The sequence below is a fragment of the Opisthocomus hoazin genome, chromosome 5 (assembly GCF_030867145.1).
Source record: "Opisthocomus hoazin isolate bOpiHoa1 chromosome 5, bOpiHoa1.hap1, whole genome shotgun sequence".
NCBI lineage: Eukaryota > Metazoa > Chordata > Aves > Opisthocomiformes > Opisthocomidae > Opisthocomus > Opisthocomus hoazin.
In genome coordinates this window covers 54,430,345-54,457,317 of record NC_134418.1, presented here as the reverse complement: position 1 = coordinate 54,457,317, position 26,973 = coordinate 54,430,345, and the positions used below count along the sequence as shown (strand labels likewise).

The 26,973-nt window shown below is 42.0% G+C and overlaps 1 protein-coding gene across 5 annotated transcripts; it reads right to left on the bottom strand.

The window, feature by feature from the left end:
- Positions 1 to 12: 12 nt before the first annotated feature.
- On the bottom strand, positions 13 to 21,403 carry INTS10 (integrator complex subunit 10). 5 transcript variants are annotated; one of them, XM_075421315.1, is made up of 18 exons: positions 21,215 to 21,403; positions 20,308 to 20,375; positions 19,943 to 20,046; positions 18,617 to 18,756; positions 17,693 to 17,774; positions 17,231 to 17,371; positions 16,632 to 16,803; positions 16,016 to 16,185; positions 12,503 to 12,636; positions 11,584 to 11,740; positions 10,846 to 10,928; positions 9,870 to 10,022; positions 8,652 to 8,760; positions 8,191 to 8,270; positions 7,540 to 7,702; positions 6,388 to 6,481; positions 2,328 to 2,405; positions 13 to 390 (listed from the first exon to the last, which is right to left on the bottom strand). In XM_075421315.1, exons 1-18 carry the CDS (start codon positions 21,341 to 21,343, stop codon positions 234 to 236), a joined length of 2,214 nt encoding a protein of 737 aa, XP_075277430.1. In that variant the 5' UTR covers positions 21,344 to 21,403; the 3' UTR covers positions 13 to 233. The 5 variants fall into 5 exon arrangements, with proteins under 5 accessions (XP_075277430.1, XP_075277431.1, XP_075277435.1 ...); XM_075421316.1 differs by having other exon boundaries at positions 11,584 to 11,737; XM_075421320.1 differs by lacking the exon at positions 21,215 to 21,403 and adding an exon at positions 20,824 to 21,034.
- Between the last annotated feature and the right edge of the window lie 5,570 nt (positions 21,404 to 26,973).

Here is a 26,973-nt window from a genome sequence, read left to right as displayed (position 1 = left end):
CATTACAGAAGACTTCTTAAACAAAGTTTTATTTATAAAGTTTGATCTACCCACATGAGAAAACTACGCAGTGAACAAACACCGAGTAGCGTTTGTGTATTGCAGAACGTGTAATTCATAGGGAACTTCTTTGACTCTCCGGACAAGCGATTTTCCACTGCCATGCTACTGTTCACACAACTGAGAGCCTTCCCCTCTCTCCGTAAGAAACACTGCATGATGATCCACTCCATTCAAGCAAGAGTCTGAAGCAGCAGTATTTTCTCATTAATGCAGAACCTATGCAAGACCACCATGAGATTCTCCCCACAGCGCGAGACCTGGCGCTCCATGGCCAGGCGGAAATCTTCTTTCACTCCTTTAGTTATACCCCGCGTCACTGTATGATGCCTTAAGCCATGAAGGAGAGAGAGACAGACAAAATCAAGTAATGGTTATTTGGTGCACTACAGTAATTTAAAAGGTGCTGCATGTCACTTACTATATATTTACTGTCCATACCCAAATTTATATAAGGAGAGCCAAATAGTCCATACTATGCTATTTTTAAAAAATCGGGTGTTTAGTAGCTTACAAGTCTTTCAACAGTTAGAAGTTCCAAGTCGATGCTCTCACTGCTTTTATTATGGCTGTTGGGGGGAAAAAGACTTTTCTGGCTAACAGGAAAATCTAGTCTCTTAACCCAGCATGTACAGAGTTCTCCTTGCTTGGGGAAAGGAAGTCTGTTTTCTTTTTTTCCTATCTACCTTTGCTGCCCAGGCCACTTCCTCCTTGTAATCACTTCTATAAATAGTTGGGTTTGAAAGAAGAGTGAAAAGATTAACCTGCTTCCTCTGGAGGAAGGGGGCAGACGGCTGCCACCATAAAGAGCAGAGGGCATCTTGTACCAGTAGGGAAGTGCAGGAAGGAGCTATACAATCCTGTGGGCACTGATAACTCCTTGACTAATGAAAGGCACAGCGAACGCTTCACAGGCCGACACAAAGCCAAAATCAAGGCAGGCTGAGAGTCTGCGTCAGTAGAAGCCAGCTCTTGTGGAGATACTAGACACCAGGCAGGAGTTACATTTATTCTGAGGAAAAGTTCAGGACTTACTTGCAAACAGAGCACAGGTCCAGCTATTGAGCAAGATAAAGCGATGCTGGCTGGGGAAACTTGGGATATTGCCCTGTTAAAGGCCATTCTTATGAACAATTCTTGATCCTTACACTGTCCTGTAGCACTCAATACCTAAATCTTGTCCTTAAAACAATGTTCTGCAGCCCCAAAGCACAAAAATTCACGTACACTGATCCAGAACTGGATAAGTAAGATCACGACTTTGTCACATCTAGTTGCAAGCCCCACTTGCAAGGGAAGCAAAAGATATGTGCTGAAATGAGAGCCCTAGCACTACTAAAGGAGCAGCATAAATTAAATTAGAGAGAAAACCATAATGCTAACGTTGAGACAAGTCCTGATTCATGGGTAAGAAGGGAAGAACTGGAGTGAACCCAGCAAGCACAACGAAAGACAGAATGGAAATAAAAAATAAAAGGTGAGGGCCTCTATAACAATCCAGAGATGCTGGAAACAAGAAAGGGAAAAGTCTGGGAATTACCCTCACCAACAACACCGCCCCATCTCCACTTAAATCACCAAGTCCAGCATTTGAGAAGAGACTTCTCTGCCAAATCAGTAGAGACCTCTGTAACACGTGGAAAAGGCAAAGAAGAGACTAGCCTGGAGACTGCTGGGCAATTCATTGATGAGCTACGCCGAGTGAAGCAAAACTGCACTGAAAATACTCCACCATATTCAGAGGTTACGGGATAAGCCCTGTTTTCCACCTTTACTGTCTTCAACATTGCTGGCAGCTGACCACTATGGTCTGTTACAACCTAAAGGAGAATAAGCAACCTACAGCTACTGAGTAAGCCAGCAGCGCTTCTGAAGATGTGTGTCACACAACAGCTGGAAAACAGAATTCAGAACAACTTAAATGAAGAAAAGTAGCTACAAACAGATCCAGTGACCAGTATCTTGAAAAGAAAGGGTTATAGTCTTGCTAATACATGATTGAACATTGGTATCATTTGGGGGGATTTCTACATTGTTGTTTAAATTCAACAGTGATTATTAAATTGAAAGGACACGGATACTGGCAACTTATGGGAAAAAGAAAAATAAATGTTATAATAGAACAACATGGTTTGCCAGGCAATGTAGGCACAAATGGAGAAAAAAAAAAAAGATAAATATTGAGTAACAAATTGCTGAAAACCATGGGCAGTAAAACATGTTGACAAAACACAGCACACTATGAGCAGGGTTTTTCCACTTGGTACCTGTCAGCAGTCTGTATGCTGGGCTGTAGCACAGGTATGAATTCCTGCTGCAGTAACCCCATGGGAGGGCTAGAAGTCCTTTAAAAAACAGCAAATAGCAGCATTCAAACAACCACACACCAACTCCCCCCTCCGGTGCAAAACAACTCTCCAGAAAAAGGAGCAACAAAGAACTAGGGTGAGACCACACAGCAATATGACCACTGAGCAGCCAAAGGGGTGCAGGACCCTAACAGCATCAAACAAATATGCAAATATCCCCAGATTTCATTGCAAGGCTGTTCTGCAACTGTGGTCTAAATATATACACATATTTTTGGACATTTACACTGGGAGAAAGGACAGCAGTAGGTGCAAAACCAATTCACAGTTGTACTGTGATGAACTGACAGAGCTCTTCCCAGGAAGTGTGTCAATCAGAAAAGTTTTAATCAGAGGAGCGCTGCAGATACCACAGCTTCCCTGCAGAGCTGGCAAGAGCACGTCAGCGAACTGGGAGAGCCCAAAACTTGGGAGTTACGGGGCTTGCTGCTGAGCCCAAGCTGAGTGCATGCACAGTGGGTACTGGCCAAGTTGAGTACATGACAGTGCTTGTTACAGGTTGCCCAAGTATCTTTTCATTAGCCCACAGATGGCTTTTTTCACCTTTTCAAATTCAAACTGCATACAGAAATGGCTCTTAGAAGAAGTCACGACGTCAGAGGACAAATGCCCACTCAGAGCAACCTCCCATTTATGGCTACGGCCACATGAACTAGCCACCAAAAGGCGTCTCGAGTGGAAGACAGTTTGTCTTCTCTGTGAAATTAGTCCTTATCTCTGTATGCTATCTGTAGCACAAGATAATAACCCCACATGTCCAGCCTAGAGCAAATGCAATGCCCCACCTAAGGAGAAATGTGGTATACAGAGAACAGGTCTAGTTTCTTAAGTCTCTCAAAATGTCACCTAATCTTATTAGGCACCCAAGTATTGCGTGCATCATTCACCCCCATAGATGCTAAGCAGGGAGCACAGAAGCAAGACTCGTACTTACATACCTACAATATTGAGTTAGGTGCCTACCTTCAGATCTCAGAGGTGGGCACTTTGGTTAGTATCTATAATTTATTTTAATGAATATGGATGGAGAGCTATACTTATGAAAGTCAAATAAAGATGGGACATTTTAGTAGTACAGAAACACTCTACAATACAGCTACAATAACCTGAAATAAAATATTCACAAGAATTACTCAAATAAGGTCATTTTCCAGGAGTTCTTGGCATGAATGAGTCCAGTACTTGCAAAAATGGACACGGGGAACAGAAAAGACAAAGGAACAGCAAGATGTTACTGGTCCAAGAGCAGCATATGTTTGCAAAAGGGATTCTGCGCAACTGTGCCTTCATTACTGTTTGCAAGATCTGCAGTCAGAACTAAACATACTCAAGTGCAGGATCAGAATAAAAATTACACTTTCAAGATACTTTGTTTCACTTCAAACCAACTGAGCTTTTCCCCCTCTGTCCCCAAATGCAGATGTGATGTGACTGTGCATAGGGGCAGAACACTCAACAGCTTTCACATCAAGTTTACGCAGTTTGGTAGGCTAAAATTAGTCTAATTAGAGTAAGATCTATCAAAAATAGCAGCACGATATGAATCAGTCATTTCTTGCATATTGTTCTTTTTCTCTTTAACCTCACTAGCTAACACTGCCAACTACTGACATGTATAATCAGTAAAACTATGAGACTTTACTTCAAAAGCACTTAGTGGTTGAATTTAGAGGCCATCGTAGAAGTCTTGTTGACACTGCAAACGGAATGAGCTGGCTGTGTCACCAGTTAAAACCAAAACCGTGGACCTTCATATTCCCACAATGGATACAAGCAAAGGGAAAGCTTACAAGCTATATATATATATTTTGCCGGACCTGATTCTAAGTCTGCAGGCTACCAAGATCTTACTTCAGCTTTTGAAAACCACACTGCAGTTTGTTTTCCTGGGTTCAGAAAAACGAATATAATTTCCATAAAGTATAAGGTACTGAGGAAGAGTAATGGAAAAAGAATGTGGAATTCACCTGCAGAGGAAAATACAAGTCACAAAACAAAAAGCTGTCCTTATAAAAAACATACACTATCTGTAATACATTTCCCATCAATTAAGATGTAGGATTGCTATATACATTTATGCCAAGGAATGATCAGGCAAAGGAGCAACTGCTTCGTCTTTGGGCTGCTGTGGCAAACTCACAGTCTTCCTGTGCATGACTGAACAGCGTCTGAGCTGCCCCTGCTAATTACTGGGGGGTGGTGCAGCAGCTCTTAGAACCAGAACTGATGCTAAGTTTTGAAACATGAAAGACAGTCTGCAGATTTTGAGCCCACCAACCATTGTCCCAGGAAACAGGGCTGTGCTGGCGCACTTTTATCTAAAACCCTAGCTACGGGAGGCCATGAGCTGATCAGTGCTGCTATGGTCAACACTGCTGGGTGACACCATCCCTGAGCCTCACAGCCAGTCCAGCTAAAAAAACATCCGGGCTACCAGCAGAGTAGAAGTCATCTCCGATTAGTGGACTACACCCTGAACTCTCCCTCCCTTCCGCTCTTTGGTGAAGTGGTTCCCGTCGTACACACCTCAGACACATAAGACACTGTACACGGCTTTTCCAGCTGGAAGGGGTATTTGACCATTTTGGCTCAATAAGCACAAAGAAATGGACTGCTCTTCGACAAGCATTTCCACCATTCAGGAAACACAGCATTGGTCAAAAGGAGGTGAAAGAGAGGTTTCTGTCTTGCTAGAAACACTGCTTACTACCTGCCTCCTGACTGGTGGGGTCAGAACCGTAACAGCTACCACGCCAATCAAAATAAAAGCTGTGATGCAGAGAAATAGTGCTAAACTATTGCAACTAACTTGAGACAGCAGCTAAGAAGTTACCAGGTGTAGTCTTCAGTGCTAAGCCCTTTTGCTGACAAAGCTTATTACTTAGTATCATACATAGTGCACCATACTCTGATTCTTGTTTTCATACAGCTGGTTACAAGCAGTGAGATACAGCAAGGGCAAGAGTTTGAAAATCTAGAGCTTAAAAAAAATTCTCTGTCATATAATTAAGCATTTGTATTTCTTCTTTTTCTTTTCTTTAGTTACACCTAGTATCTCATTTTTGTGTTGGTTACCTAGAACTGTGGAAAATCTATTTACTAGTCCAAATTTGGATCCAGTTGTCTATAATGTTAGGCTCCCATTTTTTTAAAGCTGTAGCCCATTTCTAGTTAGTGAATAACCATAATACATTAAGCCAAACTGGAATCACAACAAACTTTAGCAGCCCCCCTCTTACAGAACAAAATACCACAAGTTCTCATAAAGAACCAGGATATTCCAAAACATTCTGCCACTAAAACCCTGCAGCAGATACTTGTTCAGTCTTGACTCAAAACTAAGAACACCTAGGAAGTTAATCCAAATTATTAATTTCCTTCAGCATCTCGTAATAAGCTAAGCAGAATAAGCTTGTTCAGTACATAGCAAGAGATGACCTGCTAGTTTTGACAGAAAGGTTATTAGAGTTTACCTGGAGTGTAATTTAATTTGTTTAATACTTAAGTTTTTCATCATTCAGTGGTCTTTCATAACTCTGTTTACAACAAATAGTGCTTTCTGTTCAGCATTACTGTTGAGCAAAATTACCAACAACACCTTGCACTCAGGCCCAGTTATTTAAGGAATTCCTGCAAAGTGCAAGTGTCTGGCTGAAAAAGCAATACTGTAATCACTTTAATATGAATCATTCTAAAGCAAATGCCACACTTAAAAATAAAGTTCCATAAAAGTAACAGTTTAAAGTTGAAGAACCCCCCAAAGAATTCACAGATCAGCAGGAGAGTCAGAAAAAGAAACTCATGGCCTTGTTTGAACTCCTTAGCCAACTCCTTAAATTTAATCTCAAAGACATCACAAACTTACTATCCAGAAGATTACATGAAAGCAAAGACAACCAGAACATACTCCCTTTTTTTTTTCCCCCAAAGAAAACAGTAAATGCTTTTTTATCCTTACTTTATCAACATTGCTTGATTTGGCAGCAGTTCCAGATGAATTTTCCCTCCTTCCTGTGTTCTTAAATAAGCAAATTCCTCTAACATATCAATATCTGAAGAAAACGTTAAAGATTTGAGAAAAAATGATAGAGAACATTCCTTATCTCTCGCATCTGAAGCCACATTGCTGACAGTCAAAATGAACAGCTACTGAAGTACCTTATTCTTAAAAGTGGTAAAGAAGATCACAGCATGTATTTCTGTTCCTCCACAAATTCATGAGAAATTTTAAATTGCAAAGTACATACGTCTTTTTTTTTTTTCTTTCTTAATTTCTTCATGTACAGTCAGAGGTAAAGAAAGCTCATCTCTCCAAATTCCCTAGTTTTTTTACTTCCTTTTCCTGCCTTGCAGGTTATCAAAGCAGTGCAGGCTGAGACTGGGACTGAAGGAAATGCCACCACAGTGGAACATACCACCCTTTTTAGTTTTCTATTTTGGTCCCTTATTTAGCTTTTCTTTTTGTTTTTTCCCCCCTTCCTTTAACAGCAGAGCCTTTTTAGTTGTCTCAGTTAGGAGTTAGACCCCTTGATTCCTGAGGACCATGGCTGGATGCCTATTCAGGTTAACCACTAAACTGTCCATGTGCGTGTATGCTGATCAAAGAGTATGTCAGATATATGAATATAGAAATTGGACACGCTTTGCATGAACTTTGACACAGCTCCTTATCTTACTCAACCCAAAAATCTCACCTACACAAAGCATTTAATAAACAATAGCCAAAATAATTCAGCTCTGACATTCAGCTCTTTGAAGCGTAAGTACCGCTTTATGCTTTTGTTAACACCCTTGTAGTATAATGTCCTGTATACCTTACTGAAAAGACTGCAATCACTTGCAGGAGCAGCCTAAACTGCTGCTGTTTTTCTGAATGGAAGTGCAATTGCAATGTACTTAAGGGTACTCTCAAGTGCCAGAAGAGGTGACAGGAGGCATATTTATTGTCCATTGTGCACTGCTACCTATTACAAGAGGCTTGCATGGTATGGAAATAAATACAGAATGTGATTCAGGGAGAGAGCTGCTGCTAAAACTATCCAGCAGCTTTTTCAACACCCCAGCACGTAGTTGTGGATGTCAAAGACACTCTCGGTTAGAGAAAGGATACTTGTGACGTAGTTGAAAAAATTCTCATACTGGAAGTTTCCTTGTTGGCAGATTTTGTTGATGGCTTTCAGGAACAAGTTCTCGCCCCTTGGCCACTCATGCTGAAGCAGAACAACCACGTGGCCCAGTGCCATGTCATCTCTGCTGTCTGTGAAAGCTCTGAGCTTCAGGGAAAAAAATTGACATTGAGACAATCAGGAAACACATGTTGCTTTTATAAATATATGGGATTAATCTCACCTACATCTGTGCAAATACAAAAGAAGTTCTTTAGGAGTGTATTCCATTCTGCCCTAATCTATACATTTAAAATAGGTTGGAAGTTTCCAGCCAAAATACCAAATTCTCTCCACTGTCCTATAAGGGAAGTCTGAATACAGACAAAAATATTTTGAGATTAATTCTATCTCCTCTGTCCAAAACTAAAATGAATAGAAGAGAAAAAAAAGAGAGAACAAACCCTCCTCCATCAACACTCCCTCCCTCCCCAGAAAAAGACCCTTCACAAACCCATTTAGGTGAGAAGCACTTGAGGCACAGCCCTTCACACCTAGTAACACCGCTGGGATAAGGCCATGCAGTTGCAGGTCCCCAGATGTGTAAACTAGGCCTTAGAGACATGAGAGAATTTGAAGTCTTGACTGTAGCTTACCTTGAAACAAGCTAACAATAGATGAAGGCAGTAAGGCATGATAGCTCTACTGGTACATGGCCAAAGCTTCAAATCAGACCCTGCAACAGAACAGTTTATCATGCAACTTCTTTAGTGGTCTCATAATTATTTAAATCTGAAAGAAATTAGAATGGTGCAAAACAAATTTACAATTGCCAAATCTCACGTAGGGAGAAAAACTTTGAAGGTAAATTACAAATGATTCAAAATGTGAAGTTACACATTTTAAAAATTTTTCTTCATTTCTGTTTTCCTGTGGTTGGACTTTATCACCAATATATTTTAATAGGTACCAGCAGGAAAACCACTCACAAACCAAGAGGGGATAAAGAACTTCCTCCCTTTTCATAATACAAAAAGAGAAGAATTATATACTCAACTGAAATGCATGAGCTAAAATTGAGCTGACAACTGAGTTTAGGGTAGCAGCAACTCCATACCTTTCCTGAATTTAGACTTTACTTTAGGTTGCTCCTCTTGTACTTTACCTCCTTCTTGTATTGGAAGTGAAATACAGCACATGAGGTCAAGCACTTTTTCGCATGTTTGCTACAAAAAGAAGAAGAGAGACACGATAATGCTACACCTAAATTAAAGTCCTTAAAATTCAGGTATGTTAATAATGATTAAAAATTTCAGACACTGCAAAAATAAAAAAACAATCGCAAAATTATCTGCTAGAACTTGAGTGGACTTAATGTGTAATTTGTTGGCTGAGCAAAAAGACATAGCTGTCATTAAACAATCTCTGAGAGCCTACACAAGTCATTTTAATTGTGAAAAAAATGTATTTGCATTCTTCATTTCAAGATTAATATAACTGCAACCAAAAACTATTTTATTTTGAAGGATTAAGTTTTCAAATGAATTCTTAGAATAGTTTTTAAAAGCTTGTTCTGTCCATGGTAAAAATAGAAAGGGAAATGGCAACCTGACAGCATGACAGAAATGCAATGAATTTTTAATACTATTTCCTAGAGACAGTAAGAGGTCTGGGGATATATTATCACATTTCCAATAAAAAAGCAGTAAACTGGAAGGGACAAAAAGACTTGTCCAGTAGTACTAGGATGACGTTAGATCCTAAGAGACCAGCCTTTATTATTAGTGCTGACACTGACTGACCTCAGACCACCATGCACTCCTGCAATATTAAAACCACAAAATATGTATTGCAAAGGTAGAGCAAGTTCAGAGGTCAGGCCACATAATATTGTTCTGGAGTCTCTTATACTGCCAGTTCATAACTAATTCTTTTCTAAGATGATCACAGAAGTTTCTTTTCTATAAATCTTTTCTTTCATCTGCCACATGAAGCCTATACATAAGAATTTTCCCTCAGTATTTAAAACTGTTTCAGTAAAGGAATTCAAATTTAAGGTTACATTTACAGACAACTCAAACACTCGTGGCTATGGCAAATCATAACTAAACCCCCCAAATTATAACTACCAAATAAGACTATATGAGAGATGCTAATGGTTTATGTGCCAGGAAATGCAATTCTTCCCCCTGCGAAGCATGGATTTTTTAGTAGACTCTAGCTTATGTTTGATACCTTGCTGAAAGCAGCCTAACAGGAAAATTCAAAGGAAGAATATAAATGGGAACCCCGGGGCCAGATGATGAAGGACCACTGTATGGAATGCTGTACGTACCCGGTATTCTCCAAGGGCAAAGTGGCATGTTGCTAACTGGATTAGCGCTCTCTGATTTTCTAATGATCCTTGTCCTGTAATTTGCTGTGGAGAATGAGAGCCCTGAAGAGCTGCCAAGTGATGTAGGCTGCTAATTGCTTTTTTGTATTGCCCCTTTAAAAAAATATATAAAAAGACAGTGTTAGGATCTTCTGTATACAACGCATAGAAAGACAGAAATAAAAATTCCCTTACAGAAAGCTTTCAAAACAGAGCATGCCCAAGTAACAGGGCTTCAGAATTTTAATCTAGCAGAACACTCCAGTGACGTGCTGCGTACAGGAGTGTGGATCAATCACTTGCAAGGCAGTGAGAAGACAAACTGAATTCTGCTTTAAAAAGTCTGTTTACAAAATCGCATTTGTAACTGAAACAAATAATTGTGCTTTTTAGTTAATCATTACTTTATAATAGAATTTGAAATAGCTCTTGTTCAGGTACAAGTACAGGCAAAAACAAGAAACCTCCAAAAGAAAAATATAAAAGAACAAGCTTTGTTCTACAGATGGTATTTGGAATGAGTACAGTCAGCCTAAGTTCTGAAGAGAATGATAGATTTTAACTGAGACATGGTAAAATCTTCTGCTCTTTGAAAATTCTTCTATCTGATTGTGTTCCAAAATAATGCACTGACAGACATTAAAATGCACTTTTCTTCCATAATGCTATATATATCCACAAGTCAAAATGCCATTGCAGAGGTCTTTTTCATATGCCCAAACTAGCTGGACTCAACAAACAGCTATTGGGGCAGGAATATCCTAAGTAGAGTACCTAGCTTGTGGTAGGAATGGTATGATTCCATCCCCAAAAGGGTCATGCTTTAAAGGATAAAATCAGTAGACACTTAAAGCAGTCAAAGTGGCTAATCAGAACAGCTGTTCACTAAAAGAAAGAGCAATGTAACTGTCATTTTTATTAGTTTTTATTTTTTTACCTGGTAGATGATCATGTCTGTAAGAAAGATTCTTAACCAGAGCCAGGTGTCTGTTTTCCACGACAAACAAATTCTGGTGAACTCTGTGTCAGTGGTCAGAAAAGCAAAAGTAGAAAACGAAGCATTTCACAGCTTTGAGTCTTTGAGTTAAAAATCAGTTATCGGGGGGGGGGGGGGGGGCGGAATTTAAAAATGAGAAAAACAAAACAGTAACAGTGTGAAATCTTTCAAATATAGGATACTCTCTTCCTATACAATCATATTTTGATTATACTTCACAGCATCCAACAAATCTAAAAGCAGCTAGGTGGTACTATCTGCTGCTTTTTAGAAGAGAAATTTGATTATCACACCAGATATTATCAGAAAGGGAGAGACAGAATAAAGACACCATCATCTTAAGCATGAACTAAAGCAGCCATTAGCAGCACTTCCTCACCGAGTATTATCAGCACTACTACTAACCAACTGTTCCTTCGGTAAAAGCTGCTTCCAAGAGAAATGGGGGTAAATAAGCAAAGATGCATGAAGAAGGAAATGAAATCCAGGACCAAAATACTCAGAAACGCAACAACTGATAAAGCTTCTTACTGGAACTTAGACCAAAAATACTCTGGACCCAAAGTAAATTCAATTTTAAGGATTCACAATGACAGGAATTCTATTTTAATAATAGTAAAATGACTGCTTTGCACAGTAATGAAGCCTAAATGCAACTCTGCCTGCAGTTAGCCTTACCTTTGTCGAGTGATTCCAGAGAACAGAGCAGCTCCCAGCTCTCTCTTGCCAGTTTAAAGCTCTCTAATACTTCAATAGAGTTTGCGAGATCTGCCTTGTTTACTGTAATATGGCGACTTCGCACCTTCCCAGAAGGATCCTCATCATCTGAGCTCTGCTTAAGAGTTAGTATAAAACAAAAAGATTCACTTAATTTATACTTATTTCAAAAGATTTTAAAGTCACAGAAGTTCCACTGAACACACGAAAACAATTCTGCACTAGAGATGCTAAGATCCTAGTTTAAGTGCCTTTAAGTGACTTTTCACTTAGCTTGTTTTAATATTAGAACAATCTGTTTTACTACCAAGAAACTCAGTGTGATAAACAGTACCCCAAAAGAATTCATTCTGTTAAACATGGCGTACCTCCACTGAGCCTCAGGCAGACTATCTGTTGAAGTACATACGTACTTTATCACCCAGTTTAAGCCTACAGTGGCGTAATGCAAAGGAAATGTAATTCTTGTATAAGGGCATACTTCTACCAGCAAAGAAATTCAACAAAATAGTGGTTTTCTACTATTAAAGAAATAGATGTATTCACAGTTCCAGTCATGAAAAGTCAATTAATTTGGAGGTTGAGCTGTAGAACATGACTGCTGTAGCTACCATTTTTAAAAATTTCTGCAGTCTCTGCTGAACTCCTTCAGGTTAAGGTATTCACATCAGCACATACGTGTCTACAGCAATTGCTACAAAAAATTTTTATTCTTGACGGCTTTAGCCAAAAAAAATTTCGTTTGCAAATTGTGGTCATAAACAGCTGTTCCAGGGTAGCTCTAAAGATATGTCTGTTACCTCTGTGTCAAAATGACTATTGTCTAAATTCTAGTACCAATGCCACTCTTGTGAGGAAGGAAAATGTCTAGAGAAGTTACCATTGTTTTTTCTCTCCCTTCAGCAAGTTTCCTCTTTTTGTGTATGTGTTTGTTACGATCAATATCTGTATCACCATAGATGTTGGTCACATCCTCAAGAAGAACCAGTGGGGCTTGATTTGGAGCATTTGGACCTGGATTTAAAGACAAATTAATTCAAGATTGCTCTAAAGCGATTTGAAAGGTCTCATGCCTACATCAAGCTGGTTTTGTTTCCTTTACAAGTAATTATTATAATGCTAGAGAAAACAATCTGAAATTAATTCACTTAAGTTGCATAGGCTTAAACTATGCTGGTAAAGCTATGGTTTTCTCAAAGCAGCCTTACGGTAAAGGTCAGAATGCATTTACCAGACCTCACAAAAGTTTGTCTGAGAGCTTCAGAATATATTTGAATCCTTTTCTTACAGAGCAGTCACAAGATATAGTCAGGCAGCAGGTGTTCTCTCATCAAGCATTATTTTCTTTTATAGAAGTACAAATATTCAACAGGTGAACAGAACAAACAGCTGCAAAGTTAACAGCCATAAACATGGTAAAGCACAGCAATATTCTCAAAACATTCTCATGAGAAACCAAATCAATATGCTGACAGGCACCGATGCCTCAAAGAAGTGAGTGTATTTTATCACAAGATTTATCTAGTAGGTTCATTCATTGTCAACTTTGCCCCCAGTGATTTCAGTGTACAGAATTAACCCTTAATTGATTGCCAGAGCCCATCATGACTCCTCAAAGCCTCTAGAGAAGTCTCATTTTGAAGCATAGAAGACATAATTTCTACTTACACTGGTGTCACAGAACATCCGGTGGCATCTGGTACCTGTTATTTCAGACCTTCGTGCTTAAGTTTCATTAGATATAAAACAGGAACACCACTTCTTAATCTCAAAGAACACTGGTACCTGGCCATTACTGAGAAAGCTTTCCTTCCGAAAACATTTTCTCCTTTTGCACAATCGAGTTGTATATAGATGTGCAAAGCTCAGAAAAAACAAATATAAAGGAAAGGGGAAATCCATTAATCTGCTTTCCCTTTCTGAAATCTCCACCAGACAAGACAGTAGTGCTCAGAAGTATTTTCAGTATGTGCATTTCTTCTGTTTCTATTTGCAGAAAGGCATGAGGCTAAGGCCTCATACGTAATTGCAAAGAATAATTTGAGATGTTGGTATAAGGACAATACATTTCATCTCGATATAAAAGAACCTATATTAAGCTTTTCCCGTCTACTCAGAAGTGATGTGTAAGGAGTCCACTACAACAGAAGTTAATGTTACAAGAAACAACCTACCTGGCATGCTTAACAAATAGTTACCTCCTCTGACTAGGTTCAAACTGAATACCACCATTGAAATGTCCCCTGCACAAAGGCTACAACACATTGAAATCAACTCTCCTGTACCATCATGTATTCCACTGTGTTTGAATCTAACCTGTGTGAACTGAAAACAGAGCCAAGTCATAATGCAGAAAATAGCATCCATGACAAACAGATACGAAAGTACCACAACTGGGATGCTGGAAGAGTTTTATCACTAAAATCTCAAGAGCTGCCTACATCTAACACCTGAGAAGAAAAGAGTGGGTTTTTCTTTTGCTCATACTGATTTGAATGAATACCAGTCAAGCGCTTTGCTTTCCAGAAAAATGCTCTTTTCTCAGTAGCAGGCAAGCGCACTGTAGCCTTTATTCCAAAACCTCTGGTCCTAAATTAAAACAAAACCTAACCTAACCTCAGGCTTGACTCGGGCTGCAAATCTTCTCTTACATTTCTGAAAGTTACACAGCCACACAAAAAGCAATGTTGTGATTTTCCATCTAACCAAGCTCTAGAATCTAAGCTTACAGAGTTTCTAATTGATTTCTAGCACAGTGTTATAAATAAACCCCTAAAAGCATCAGCCCAAAGAGCAACTCCTGCCAAGCTTGCAGGCAGCCTGAAAGTTATGAGAGGTGTGAATTGCCTCATTCATTTCTCAAGTCTCCAGCAAGGCAAATATGAATTATGTAAGAGAAATGCATTGAGAAGTTTTCTCTCGAGGTTTCTTCCAAGTCCATACACATGAGAAGAAAGTCGCCGATCAAAGCTCAGAGCTGCCGGATTAAGGAGACAGCTTTTTTCCCCATCACTACGCTTCCAAAATACATAGGATTCTGCATTTCTACAGCGAGCCCTCCAAAGAGGAGAAGGAAAAACCCTGATGATAGAAAGCATATGAAAGGCGCTGAATACCACCAGACTTTAATGCTAAAGCAGAAATGAGTAACAGATCTCTTGGAAATACTTTCCTGATGTCAGGAAATGACAGAGGGTACCAGAAATGCTGCACCAAAGGGACTGCGCTCTGCTATCTCAGTATATTTTTTTTGGTGGTTCAGTCTGAAAACATGAGCTTTAACATACTCAATTGTACAACTTAGAAAGGAACATTTTCACCAGTGCTTTACCTGCTTTCTTACTCAACTCAGAATCAAGCAGCTAAAACTATATGCACAGCTGAAGTATCTCACTGCTCCACCGTTAACTCTTCTTTCCTCTGGACAGAACAAAAAACTCAACTCAGTCAGTTTCTGTGTTTGTTGAAGTGACTACAAGTTCTCTGCTTCCAAGTTGCCATGCCATTTGTCTTCTGAGCTTAGCTACCTACTGACATTGTTCAACTGATTACCCAACTTTCTGTAAAGTTGTTTAAAACCCACCATTTGTATTGAGTGCTTCATTACTCAAATGATCATTTGTTCCACACAGGAAATTGTGCTGAAACTTATGAACACAAAACACAACTAAAATTGTAGTTTCATCACGAATCACTAATTGTAGTGTTAATAAGTACTGATTACCTATGATGACTATTGTAATTGCTGCAAGGAATTCCCTAGCAGTGAGTGAAGAAGCATACTATTAGGAGTTGAAAATTCCTCTTTATGCTGCTGTTTATTTCAATAAGTTCTAAATAAGATTATGCTTAAAGTATACAAATAAAGCCAAGTTGGAAGCTTGTGAATTTCAGGAAATCTTTTCCTATTCAGTTTTTATTTGATTAATTATAAGTTTCTTGTGTGTTCCTAATGCAAAAATATTTTCACTTAATTTGTGGAAGCTTTTTGTACAATCTTTTGACTGAAGGAAGCCAGGAAAATATCATCTTCGAGGAAACAGAATCGGAAGAGAAAACGAAACAAACACGATGCTGATGGAAGAGTAGGAATCAACACTAGAGATGTTTCTCCTAACATCTGGTCAGTTACTTTTCTCTTTGCCAGAAAACTACCTGCTGCTGGCCAAGGTTGAAACCACGATGCCAAGTCAGATTGATCTTTGGTCTGATCCACCACAGCAGTTGTCATGAACTACTTCTGCTGGTAAGACTAATGGCTTGGGAGAATTTTTAAAAAGACCCATGTCACTTTGTAAGATGACAGTTTCAAAAGACTAATAAGAAAAGATATTTCAGACATTAGCAATGAAATCACAAAGAACTTTTTACAAAAGTTACATTAGAAACTGACCTTGAAAGAGTGACGGCTGGATGTTGCTGACATACTGGAATGCATTTTTAAAGAAGACCAACATCGTGGAATACACTACTTGATTCTTATATTTAGCATGTGCATCACTATCAAAGTTACTGATGTATCTGCAGAGGTCTTTCATTCGATGCAAAATATCACCAAGACTTCTGAGGAAGAGGGACAAAAAGAATTCAGGATGCTACACAGACTCCAAAACTAAAGGCAAGAATGCACAGTGAATAAGAAAAACTTCAGGTTTTGGCCAAGGAAATCCCGCAGCTGCAAATCAGTGGAGGCTGGGAATGCACACCAGTGAAACTTCACTGAACATTTACCAAGTTTCTCTTTGCTGGGGCACCTAGGGAAGGATACCCCACAGTACTACAGTTCTTACATACGACTTTCATCAACAAAGATTTAGTTTAGAGCCTATTTTGAAAGTGCTCCCTGGGTCCACGTTTTTGCTTTACATTGTGTGTAAATTCAGTGCAGCTTTTCTTTCAAGACTGTACAATGTCCTCATGTTAAAATCCTTCTTCAACCCATCTCCTTAAGAATTGAAAAGCCAAATTCTCCTTGAGAAGAAATACCTGGAAAAGTACAAATTTCTCACCTTCTTCCCTTATCCATTTGCCATTCACACCTCATTCCCACCACAGACAATATTTTAAATAGCCTCTCCCAAGGATCTGTAATCTGGGATGACTTCTCTGTGAGACCATCTATTACGTATTTCTGAGAGCTACGCTTGCTTGGAGACATAATATCAGAAGAATCTTGTGAACCTATAAAAAAAAGCACTTTTTTCTCTCCATAAAGAAATCAAACCAACTTATTTATTTTCAACAGGGAGACATGTGGAAATGTACACCGGAGTTTTCAGGGTAACCTTTCTTTACTGAGAAGGCTAACAGGGAGCAGTAGGCATTTCTGCCTCCTAGTACAAGAGAGCTGATAGGCTGGATAAGGAGATCTTGGACATTTTGTCCCACCTCTCACTACATATGCTGAAGCATCATGAGCATCATGGCTAAGTAGCTGAAGCATCATGAGGTGATTTGGTATCAAAGAACTAAGAAACATCAAATACTACTATTTACACTTGGCTACAGGATACATTACATAAAGTAATGCACTCGTCATTTATGGACGTCACTTCAGTAATACCAATATACATTCCAAGAAAGGTTAATTTTGTAAAAATATTCTTACCTTGATATTGGCTTTCTGTCTGTGTAGATCTAGTTACATAGTTAATATAAAATTCCGCTGCTTTATTCAGGTATTTATATAACAAGCTCGCAGGGAGTCGAACATCAGGGTTGTTAATTATTAGAGGAAGAACATCACAAACTAAAATAGAAAACAAACCAAAAAATCCTTCAGGTTTGTGGGGGTTTTTTGTTCTATTTGCCCTAAGTAAGGTTACTCAGTCAGCAATGCAGGCCTCTGTCTCTGGCTGACCATACACCGCAAAGGATCACAAAGAACCTCACATGAATGACTGTGTAATACCAATTTGTACTGTATGGTCAGCCTGGCCTAATGGGGCCTGAACCTCTTCTGACTAAAGCAGTTTTCTAATCCTAATATCTTGAAAGCAGTTTACTGAATGCAGAATCTTGCTGTACTAAAAAGCTGTATAATAAAACAAGAACATTAATATTTTCTTACCAAATAATTTTCTAAAACAATTCACTGGGGATTCTTGGTCTTCAATACTTTCAGCGTCTAATAATGTTTCTCCAAGGCCTACCTGTGTAAACAGAGGTGAAAATCAAACACTGGAACAGTGGTTTCAGAACTTTTTAAACTGCAGTTCAATGGAGCTGATTCAGCGGATGCATGAGTAGCAATTCATTACATAGCAACTGCACGTGCTAGTCTCTAAATACATAGTTAAACTATCTCTACTTAGTAAAAGGCGCAAAGCAATGCCAGGATATAGCGAAACAAGATCAAGAGAAAAATTGTGCATGTGACTGTATCAGTAAAGATGTCCACAGACAGGTGAAAGTGATGGAGGTACCAGGGTTTAAAGTTGCAGCTTGTCACCTGAGCTGCAGTAACTGACTGTGCACTTTGCCTGATGTTAGTACAAGCTAGAACACGTTAGTGGAAGTCACTCTCAGAACTAACAGGTTTTATAGTCTTTAAACTATTTTTAAACTATCCTTAAACTGTCCTTAAAAAGTAGGTCATATTTTAAAGAGCTTCAGCTGTAGTTCCATAAGTCAGAGCAAACACGCTGCTTGTTAGAGTTCACTCATAACCTCAAAGCACTCTGCCCTCAATGGGAGTTTACTGACAAAACGCTGAAACAATATTCTCTGTTAGACTACAATACTCCCCTACACTCTTTTTTATGCTATTCTGCTTTTTCAAAAAGCACGGAATATTGTTTTATTTGCCTCCATTTGTTTTCTGCCCAATTCTTTCCTGGTGGTAACCTCAAGATACAGCAATCTGAACTATAAGCCACAATTAAACATGAATAGAAACACTCACCCTCTCACTAAGCAAAGGAAAACACATTTCAGCAAAATCTCAAGAAATAGAATGCCAATATCCTGAAGACTTAGTATAAGTTTCTCTTACCCCGTGTTGTACCACAGTCTCTGGGAAACGTCGCAGAAGTAGTAGTAGCATTTCTGCCCTTTCTAACGTGTTAAAACACTGCTCTGTGGCCTTCAGTAACATTTCACACTGGACCCGACCAGGAAGGGTTTCAAATAATCCTTAAACAAAAAATTAAAACGTTTTAACTTGCTATGTCTAAATTGCAAAGGTGACTAGCAAAGGGTAAAAAGACTAGTCCACATCACCTTGCCACGCAGAGTGAGATTGCCTTATGCTTTTTTCTGCTTTTAATGTCTACTTCTGGAAAAAAAACAGCTGTTTCTTTCAGAGAAGACCATATGAATATTTATCTGTGTTTACTTGGGTAAACAGAAATTGAATTAACAAGTAAGACTGCTAATGAGTGGAATACTGAAAATCCTAATACTTAAATATTTGACATTTTAAGATGCTTTTCCAAGAATGTTCATTTATTTTTTTACTTACATTCCACTTCTACAATTACTACTTTTGTTATTAAAAGGTAGTTTTTTCAACTGAAACTTCCAATGAGACACTAAAAAAGAAACCAACACATTCTCCGTGTATGTTTTATGTATTCTCTCTGAAAAATAAACACACCCATGAAAAAGCAAGTGTTTCCTTAACTGGAATAGCCTGTATGTAGTTACACACTGCTTGTCCTTAAGAGCTTCTGAAGCACATATTCAAACAGCAGATTATAATTTGTCACGTGTAAATGTTGCTTTCAAAACTGCCTGTGGTTGCCAGCAGTGAACGCCAAGCCCTTCTGGTCACTGTTCATTTTCATAACCCTCACTTCACATGTACAAATTCACTCCATTTTTATGACCACTCATTGTTCTTTGCCATCAGTGGGACAATGATTCGTAAGCGGATGGTGGAGTCCCCATCCCTGGAGGTGTTCATAAAATGTGTAAATGTGGCACTTCAGTACATGGTTTAGCAGGCGTGGTGCTGTTGGGTTGATGGCTGGACTTGATGATCTTAAGAGGTCTTTTCCAGCTTTAATGAGTCTATAAGTCCCGTTCCACTTATTCCCTATGCAATCTCTCTTCTAAGTGCTTGTTGTTCTGGCAGAGTTGGTCTACCCATACCAGATACAAAGCAATGGGAACCAGCTTCTCATGTCCCTTTCTTTGTGTTTCCTAAGCCTAACATACTGAATGAAGTCTCTAGGGCTGAACTGAGCAAAAAATCTGCAGCCCGCCCACAAGCAAAGTTAAAAAGACGGACATTTACTTGCCACACTAGATATGTAACCAGAGGACTTATCTTCAGATTGCTTCAGGACTCTCCCTATTGACCGAATGGAATCCTTACCTCTTAAAAATTGTGTCTGCTTGTCCTGCGAGTCATTCCTTAATGCTGACGTAATAACGCTAATCTCCCTCCATACAGCAGGCTGGTCTGGAAAATTCACAAACCTGTAATAAAGTTTGAGGCAGGGAATGCACAGTGATCTCAAAATCCGTTTCCAAGACAAAATCTTCCTATGAAAGAACGTCCATGGGCAAATGGAAAATAAAACCTTCCTTTTTGCTGTTTATTTTTAATTAATAAGACCTTTTCTGCTTAATTTATCCACGTGGATTTCCAAGAACACTCACGTTATATTTCTGGAAACTCTGACATTTATGGAAAGCAGCACCTGGCGTAACTGCGGAGTTCCAGCTCTGGTTACTTACATGTCGTAGAGCAGCCTGCCCGCAGACGCCGTCCTTTCAGCGTTCCTCTCAATGGTGTACATCTCATACTGCAGGACAGCAGAACAGAACGATAGCTTTCTTGAATACATTTGAGACTCACATTAATCCTTCCGCTCTAAAAAACTGTCCCCGATTCGCCGCAGCAGGCCGGATGGCAGAAAATGCAAGGGTGGCCACATCTGCTGTGGGAGTCAGGAGCTGAGCTCAGACTAGCGAAGCACACTTCACGGCAAGCACTCTAATATTAACGTGCTGGCTTTGTTTTTACACAAATAACAAAGAACTCGAGTGAGAATTCAGAGAGCTCTTTGAGCGGGGTTTGCTTCCCGTGCAAGGCCACGCAGAACCCCGAGCCGCGACGGCGGCCACAGCAGCAGAGGCACGGCCGGGCCCGGCGCACCGGCCAGCCCAAACGTGCCGCCACGGGCAGACGCGAGCGGCAGGAAGGCCCCTTCCCCTCGGCTGTCAAAACAACAACGCTTCCACTTCTCTCACGCAGCATTCGCAGGAGCCGGTTTTACCGCAGCGAAGCCCAAGCTCGCCGCTCTGTTGTTAACCGCCGGCCGCCACAGCAAGAGGCTGGGCGCCGCCGCCGCCTTGCCCTGCGCGTTCCGCGGGCAGCGCAACGCGGCGAAGGGAGCCTGCAAAAGGCGCCGGGCCTAGGCCTGGGCCTGGGCCCTGCCAGCGGGGCCGCCCGCCGCCCTCCCCGGCACGGCGGTAGCGGACCAGACGGCGCCGCCGGGTCCCCGTCACCACGGCAACCGGTCGCCCCGCCCCCGCGCCCCCATTGGCCGAAGCGCCCGTCAGTTGAGGCAGCGCCCGCCGCAAGGCCGTGTGGGGGACCGGCGCGCCGCCCCTGTCCGTGGCGCCGGCGGCCGCGCGTTACCTGTATGTTGAAGTCGGCGGGGTAGAGGCTCCGCGCCGTGATGAGCCAGGCCTTGGCGGCCCACAGGTCCCCCGGCACCAGCTCGCGGGCCCGCTTCACCAGGAACTCGCAATCGCCCTGCGCCGACATCTTGCGCCCGGCCCGGCCGCCGGGCGGGGCGCATGCGCCCCGCTGCCCCGGGGCGGCCTCTCCCGCTCCTCCGCCCCGCCCTGCCCCGCCCCGGCGGCGCGCGGCTGGGAGGGGCGCGCGCGCCTGACGTCATGATGGAAGCGGGCGGGAGCGGTGGCGGTGCTGGCGGGATGGGTCCGTCGCCTGCCTTCTGCCGCTCTCTCGGGCCCGGGGTGTGGGTTTTCTGTGGTGGGCGCTGGGCGTAGTGAGGGGCAGAGACCCCGGAGTGGCGAGGGGCTGCAGGGACTTGGGGGGCAGGCTGGCTGAGGAGGGCCTGTGGAGCAGCAAGTTTGGGAGTTAAGAGGACTTTTATGGGCTGGGAGGACCGCAGCGATTTCCTGTAGCCCAAGGCAATAGTTTGGGCTCCCAAATCTTGTGACTGGTCATAGGGAATTTTGGGAGCAAAGGTAAAAGGGGCCCCGCTCTTCAGCCTTTGGCAGCGGGTAGGAGACTTGCCAGGCTACCCTCAAGAAGTCTGTCTCTCGGCCCCGTGGGCAGTGTTGTGGGTGTGATGGCACTTACAGGCAACGGAGTTAGAGTCACTGATACCGGCTGTAGTAGAGCACTGCCTTCATGAAGCTGATGTTGCTGCAAATCGAAGCCTACTTTAAAAGTCGAAGGCCATAGCACTACTGCCCGGGTTCGTGCTTTTCCAGGGTTCTTAGAGCCCAGTACCAAGGTTGCTGACAGCAATTGTCACGGAAAAACAGGACCTTTCACTGCAGAAATGCACCCAGCCTTCAACAACTTGGAACTGAGATTTGCTTGCTGTCAGTAGTGTTTAGTGTTAGGATGCTTCATTACAAGCCTGTCTCTTTCCTTTCTGTTAGTTACCTAAACTGTAAATTTCTCCATTTTTATTTCCTTGTCGCTTGCTTTGTTTGCTCCTGTAAAGTAAGGGCTTCCTTTCTGATGTAGCAACAGACCTGATAGACTGCACTTGGGAACTTGCACAGGTCAAATCCATAAATCTCCACATCTAGGAGTTAGTGCAATAATCTGATTAGCAAATAGTTTTTTAACAGACTCTTAACCTCTGTTATAGGTAAGGGGCAAGGTCCCTGTTTTCCTGCTGTCTGGTATATTTTTGCCTCGTTCTTTGTTGGTTATTGCACAAGGCCTAGAGATGACTCATTGTTCTGGTGCAGGTGAAAATGTGTTACAGTGCAAGGCTGCCACAGATTTTCAGCTGTGGAGTCCTTGTGAGGGCTGGGAACTTAGTTCCTCAACTCCTCCATGCTCTTGTCAATTCCTCCTATTCCAAAACCACCAGTAGTGCCGTGTGAGGAACTTTACACTCTTTTGGTGGGAACCTTACTTTGATTTTACTTTGTGGCCACCATGTTGGGCTGTGCTGGGGGGAAGAGATGCTGTGTGAAAACTGGCAGACTTCAGCAAGAGGTGTTCTTGCAAAGGCTCTGCCCTCCATGGGAGGGGGCTGAGTCCAGACTAACGTTGAACTGTTGTTATTCCATGCCATGTTTTGATTTCCTGTTGCTGTACCAACAAATTCTAATTAGACATCCATGACAAATGATGGCAGTAACAATTATTGCACAAGTGCCTCATGGCAAGCGGTTGACCCTATTTATCAATAGTCAGCAGCGTGTGCTGGCTGCAACAGGATCCTGTTCTTTGCCCCCTTCCTCAGGGCTCTCACCATGCACTGGTCAGCTGCAGTCTGAAGGAGCACAGAGTGTGTAATTTGCCATTCAGAGAGGTGACAAAGCCACAGCAGAAAGTCAGCTGTCCCTCGTAAAACAGATGCCTCCGCTTCTTCCTCTCTTGCCCCTGCTATCAAATCTACAAACTTCTGTAGGGTGGCACAGGTCTTTAGAAATTACTTCAGAGCCCTTCAACCCTCTGCAAATGCAGCCATGTTGATCACTGGCTGGTGTGTAGGTCTATGCAGACCCCTTCCCTATGTGCTTGTGCAGATGCATACATCCAAATTTGAGTTTAACAAAAACAGTTTGAGTTTTGCATTATGGGGCTGAATATGGTAGCAAGGTGGTGTATTCCGTCTCTTCAGAAGCTGCTGGGCAAGGACTGATGGGCTGGTTGTTGATCCCCATATGCTGCTGGTGAGGCCAGGATCAGGATGCTACAAGAGTGAAATGGATGGCACTGGGTTATCAGAAATTGCTTTTGAATAGGAGTGGATGTATGAGGAGTCTCCTGCAACATTTCTGGTGCAGAATCACCCCTAAGACACCGGCTAAGCAGAGAGATTGCAGTTTTTGAACCAGTTTCACAAGATGTCCTGAAAGCAAGATCTAGCTGTATTTAATCCACTGAGCGAAGGGGAATACCTCCAGTGAACTGTGAACTACAAAAGCCCCTCCCCCCCTTTTTTTTATGACAGTGTTTTAGCTGAGCACTTTGGGGGTTTTATTTCATTTAAAGCTCTAAATAATCTTTTTTTTTTTCAAATTAAGTACTCTGCTGCCTCTTGCAGAGATTTGTCAAATCCATGTCTCTGCATTTATTCCTGAATCTACACCTGTTTGCCAGTCTACTCAGCCCCTCCAGACAAGGAGGAGATGAGAGTCCAAGTTTTTCATCAGATAAACAGTGTGACTTAACACCAGGCAAGGAGTCTGAAGGGGACATAGATGAAGGCAGGAACCACCTGAGGAGTGTTCAGGCTTGGAAAAGGTTGCTGATAGACCTAACAGAGGACTGAGGAAGTAAAACTCTGTGATAATCTTATAGATACAGGATGGGTAGCAGGATCAGAGGAATTGCAGGGGGCTGGGGGAAGTGATGTCAGTGAGAGAGTGAGAAACACTGCTTATGTTTTATTTGTGGATGAGAAGAAGGGGAGAACTGTGGGTTTTGACAATGTGGGTACAGAGTCTCTATCAGGTGAGAGAGGAGTAGTATATGAAAGTGTTGGGAAGGTGTAGGTTTTAGCAGAGCATGTCAGTGTGTTCTGTTTAGACCTGTTACTGTACTAAACCTGAACCACTGGTGTGCCAATGGCACTGCATATTCATCTCCCATCCCAGGAGCCAAGCCTGTAGGTGGTGGTGGTACATTGGGGTCTGAAGCTTCCTCTCTGCCTGAAGTGGCTTTCCCGAGTTCTTCCATAGATTGTGCTGTTTTGATTTCCACAGTGCAGGGCACGCTGAAGACCTCAGCGTTTTATCCAGCCATGTGCACACAGCCTCCTTCCTGCAGGAATTCAGGACCCAGCTGAAATGCCTACATGAGCCTTGTTTGTCAGGAAGAGGCTTTGTAACCTTCTGTAGCAGGAAATAGGTAGCGTTGACCTGAAGGTTGATTTTTCCCTGGGAAGACTGTTCCGTTTCTTGAGGAAGAACTCTGAGTGACAGAGATAATGTGTGTGGTGGATTCAGGCAGTATAGTTGAGGTGGCATAGGGACAGAGATACATGATGTGCGCAAAGGAGGTACTGCAGGCCTTGGCTGTAGCGCACCAAATTGTTTCTGTACCACAGCTGAGGGGCTCCATTAGGGCAGCCGTGACTCGAGCCAATACAGAGACTCTTCGGAAGGTGTGAGGTTGGCACTGAACACTGGCAGAGGGCTTTGAATGTCATTCTCCACCTTCTAGATTTCTGAATTGGTATAATCCTAGCAGACAGCATCCATTCTGTGTTGGCTTTCCTGACTTGGTCCTATAGGCTGTTATCACTTACACAGGACTGGTTTGTTAACCAGGGCTAGGGGCAGGTAAGTCAGATTTGTGGTACGGGATAAAGCGGTCTGTGATGTGGAGGTCCAAAGGTTAGGATAACTGCTGTGCTGCATGATGTGACCGGGGCTTGCTAGCCATGCCTTAGGCCGGGGGACCAGGAGTGGTTGTCTGGCATGGGTAACAAGGAAGCTACTCTCTTTTCTTAAGCTTTGCATAGATGCTGAAAAGGTCTGAAAAGGATCAGTCTGTCTCCTTAGTCTCTTACGACTGAGGCCTTGGAGGAGAGAGTCCATGTTGAGCTAGCAGTGTGGTGCAGCCTAAACAAGCACTAGTGATCATGCGGAAGGCTTTGTTGTTTTGTGGGGTTTTTTTACCAATTCTGTGTCGTTGGGCTTTTTGTAGAGTAATTTCTACAGCTGAGATGAGTTGTCTGGGCTGCCAGTCACTGAGAATTTGAGGCTGAGACGAAGTGTCTTGTTTGTCCCTTGGAGTTGAAGGAAAGTAGACTGGACGTCTGGGTGACAGTCCAGAAGGAAAAACAAGAGGAGACTGGGAATCCAAGAGTGGAACAGCATGGGATGTGTGGGATCCAATACAGCCCTCTCCATAGTTTTTTAGGAGAAAAATTCGTTTTCACCTGGAAGGATATGAAGAGAAGCAGTTAAAGAAATGATTTATCCCTGTAGAAGTTTTCTTAGTAGAAAAAGAACATGGATAGGGAGAATGTATCTCTGGGATGTACTTCCTCTCCTCCTGCTGCCTTCCCATGTATTCAGGCTCATAATGTCCCTGTGGCAACTCTGAAAGATGTAGAAATACAGAAGAAATTCTAAATTAACCAGCTTCATGTGTTTGTCCCAGCTCTTAATCCCGCAGTCATGTCGAAAAGTGCTTTCCACCGTTTATATTTCCCCTTTTTCATTCCTGTCTCTTACCAATCCCATCCTTCTTCCTTGCAGGTTTTTTCTGTGCAGGTGTGTATTGCCTTGTCACTTGGAGTGGCACTCATCTCAAAAAATGTTGGTGTCTGCAACCTTCTTTTGAGAAAGCCACTGCAGGTTCCCTTTGTAGGCAGTGAAGCCAAGAAGGCAGTTCAGCTGACCAGATACGGATTGGAGTAGGTTGAACAGGGCTTTGAATGCCTTTTGCTTAGATCTCCATGGCTTGCAAAAAGGATGCAGGGTGGTCTGCTCAGCTGCAGAGATCTGTGTAATAATTCCCTGCATGTGGCGATGAATGTTGCTGCGAGGGACAGTGAGCTCATCCCTCGTAGCTAAGGTCCCTCGTGGCTATCCAAGCTCTGCGCTGAACACAAAGCTAGCTAGCAGCATGTGACTACTGATTTCCTTTAATCAGCGAGCGCTGCTTGGACTACAACATCCCGCGGGATTGCATTAGAGGTTTCCTCTGTAAATACAGTGCCTTTCAAAATTAGTCTCCGGCAGCATACCGAATGGTTTAAGCAGAGAACAGAGTTTTAGCAGGCAGGCGGGCAGTCAGTCGGTCGTCAAGAGCATCCTGCTCTTAAGCCGAGGTAATGATCACTACTTTGAATATGTCTGCAGTTTTCCCAAGGGCATACAGTTCTGATACGTGAATGCATGTATGTATATGTGTGTAATTACCTTCATCATGTGCGGCAAAACCAGTTGAACAGCATGTTTATAGAAACTGTCCTTAAGAGCAATTGCCTCTTGAAGAAGCATAGCTCGTGTAAGAGGAGCGGGACTGTCTCCAGCCAGCCTTGGGAGACGATGCTGAGAGCATATTGAAAAGCTGTCTTCAGCAAAAGCTTGCCAGTTTAACAACTCTGTTCACTGTTCCTATTGCACAGTGGGCTCTTTGACGCAACAGAAAGAGCTGCCTTTTTTCTTTTTTTTTTTTTTTTTTGCTTCCTCTTAAATCCGCCTGGCCAATTTAAAGCTTGT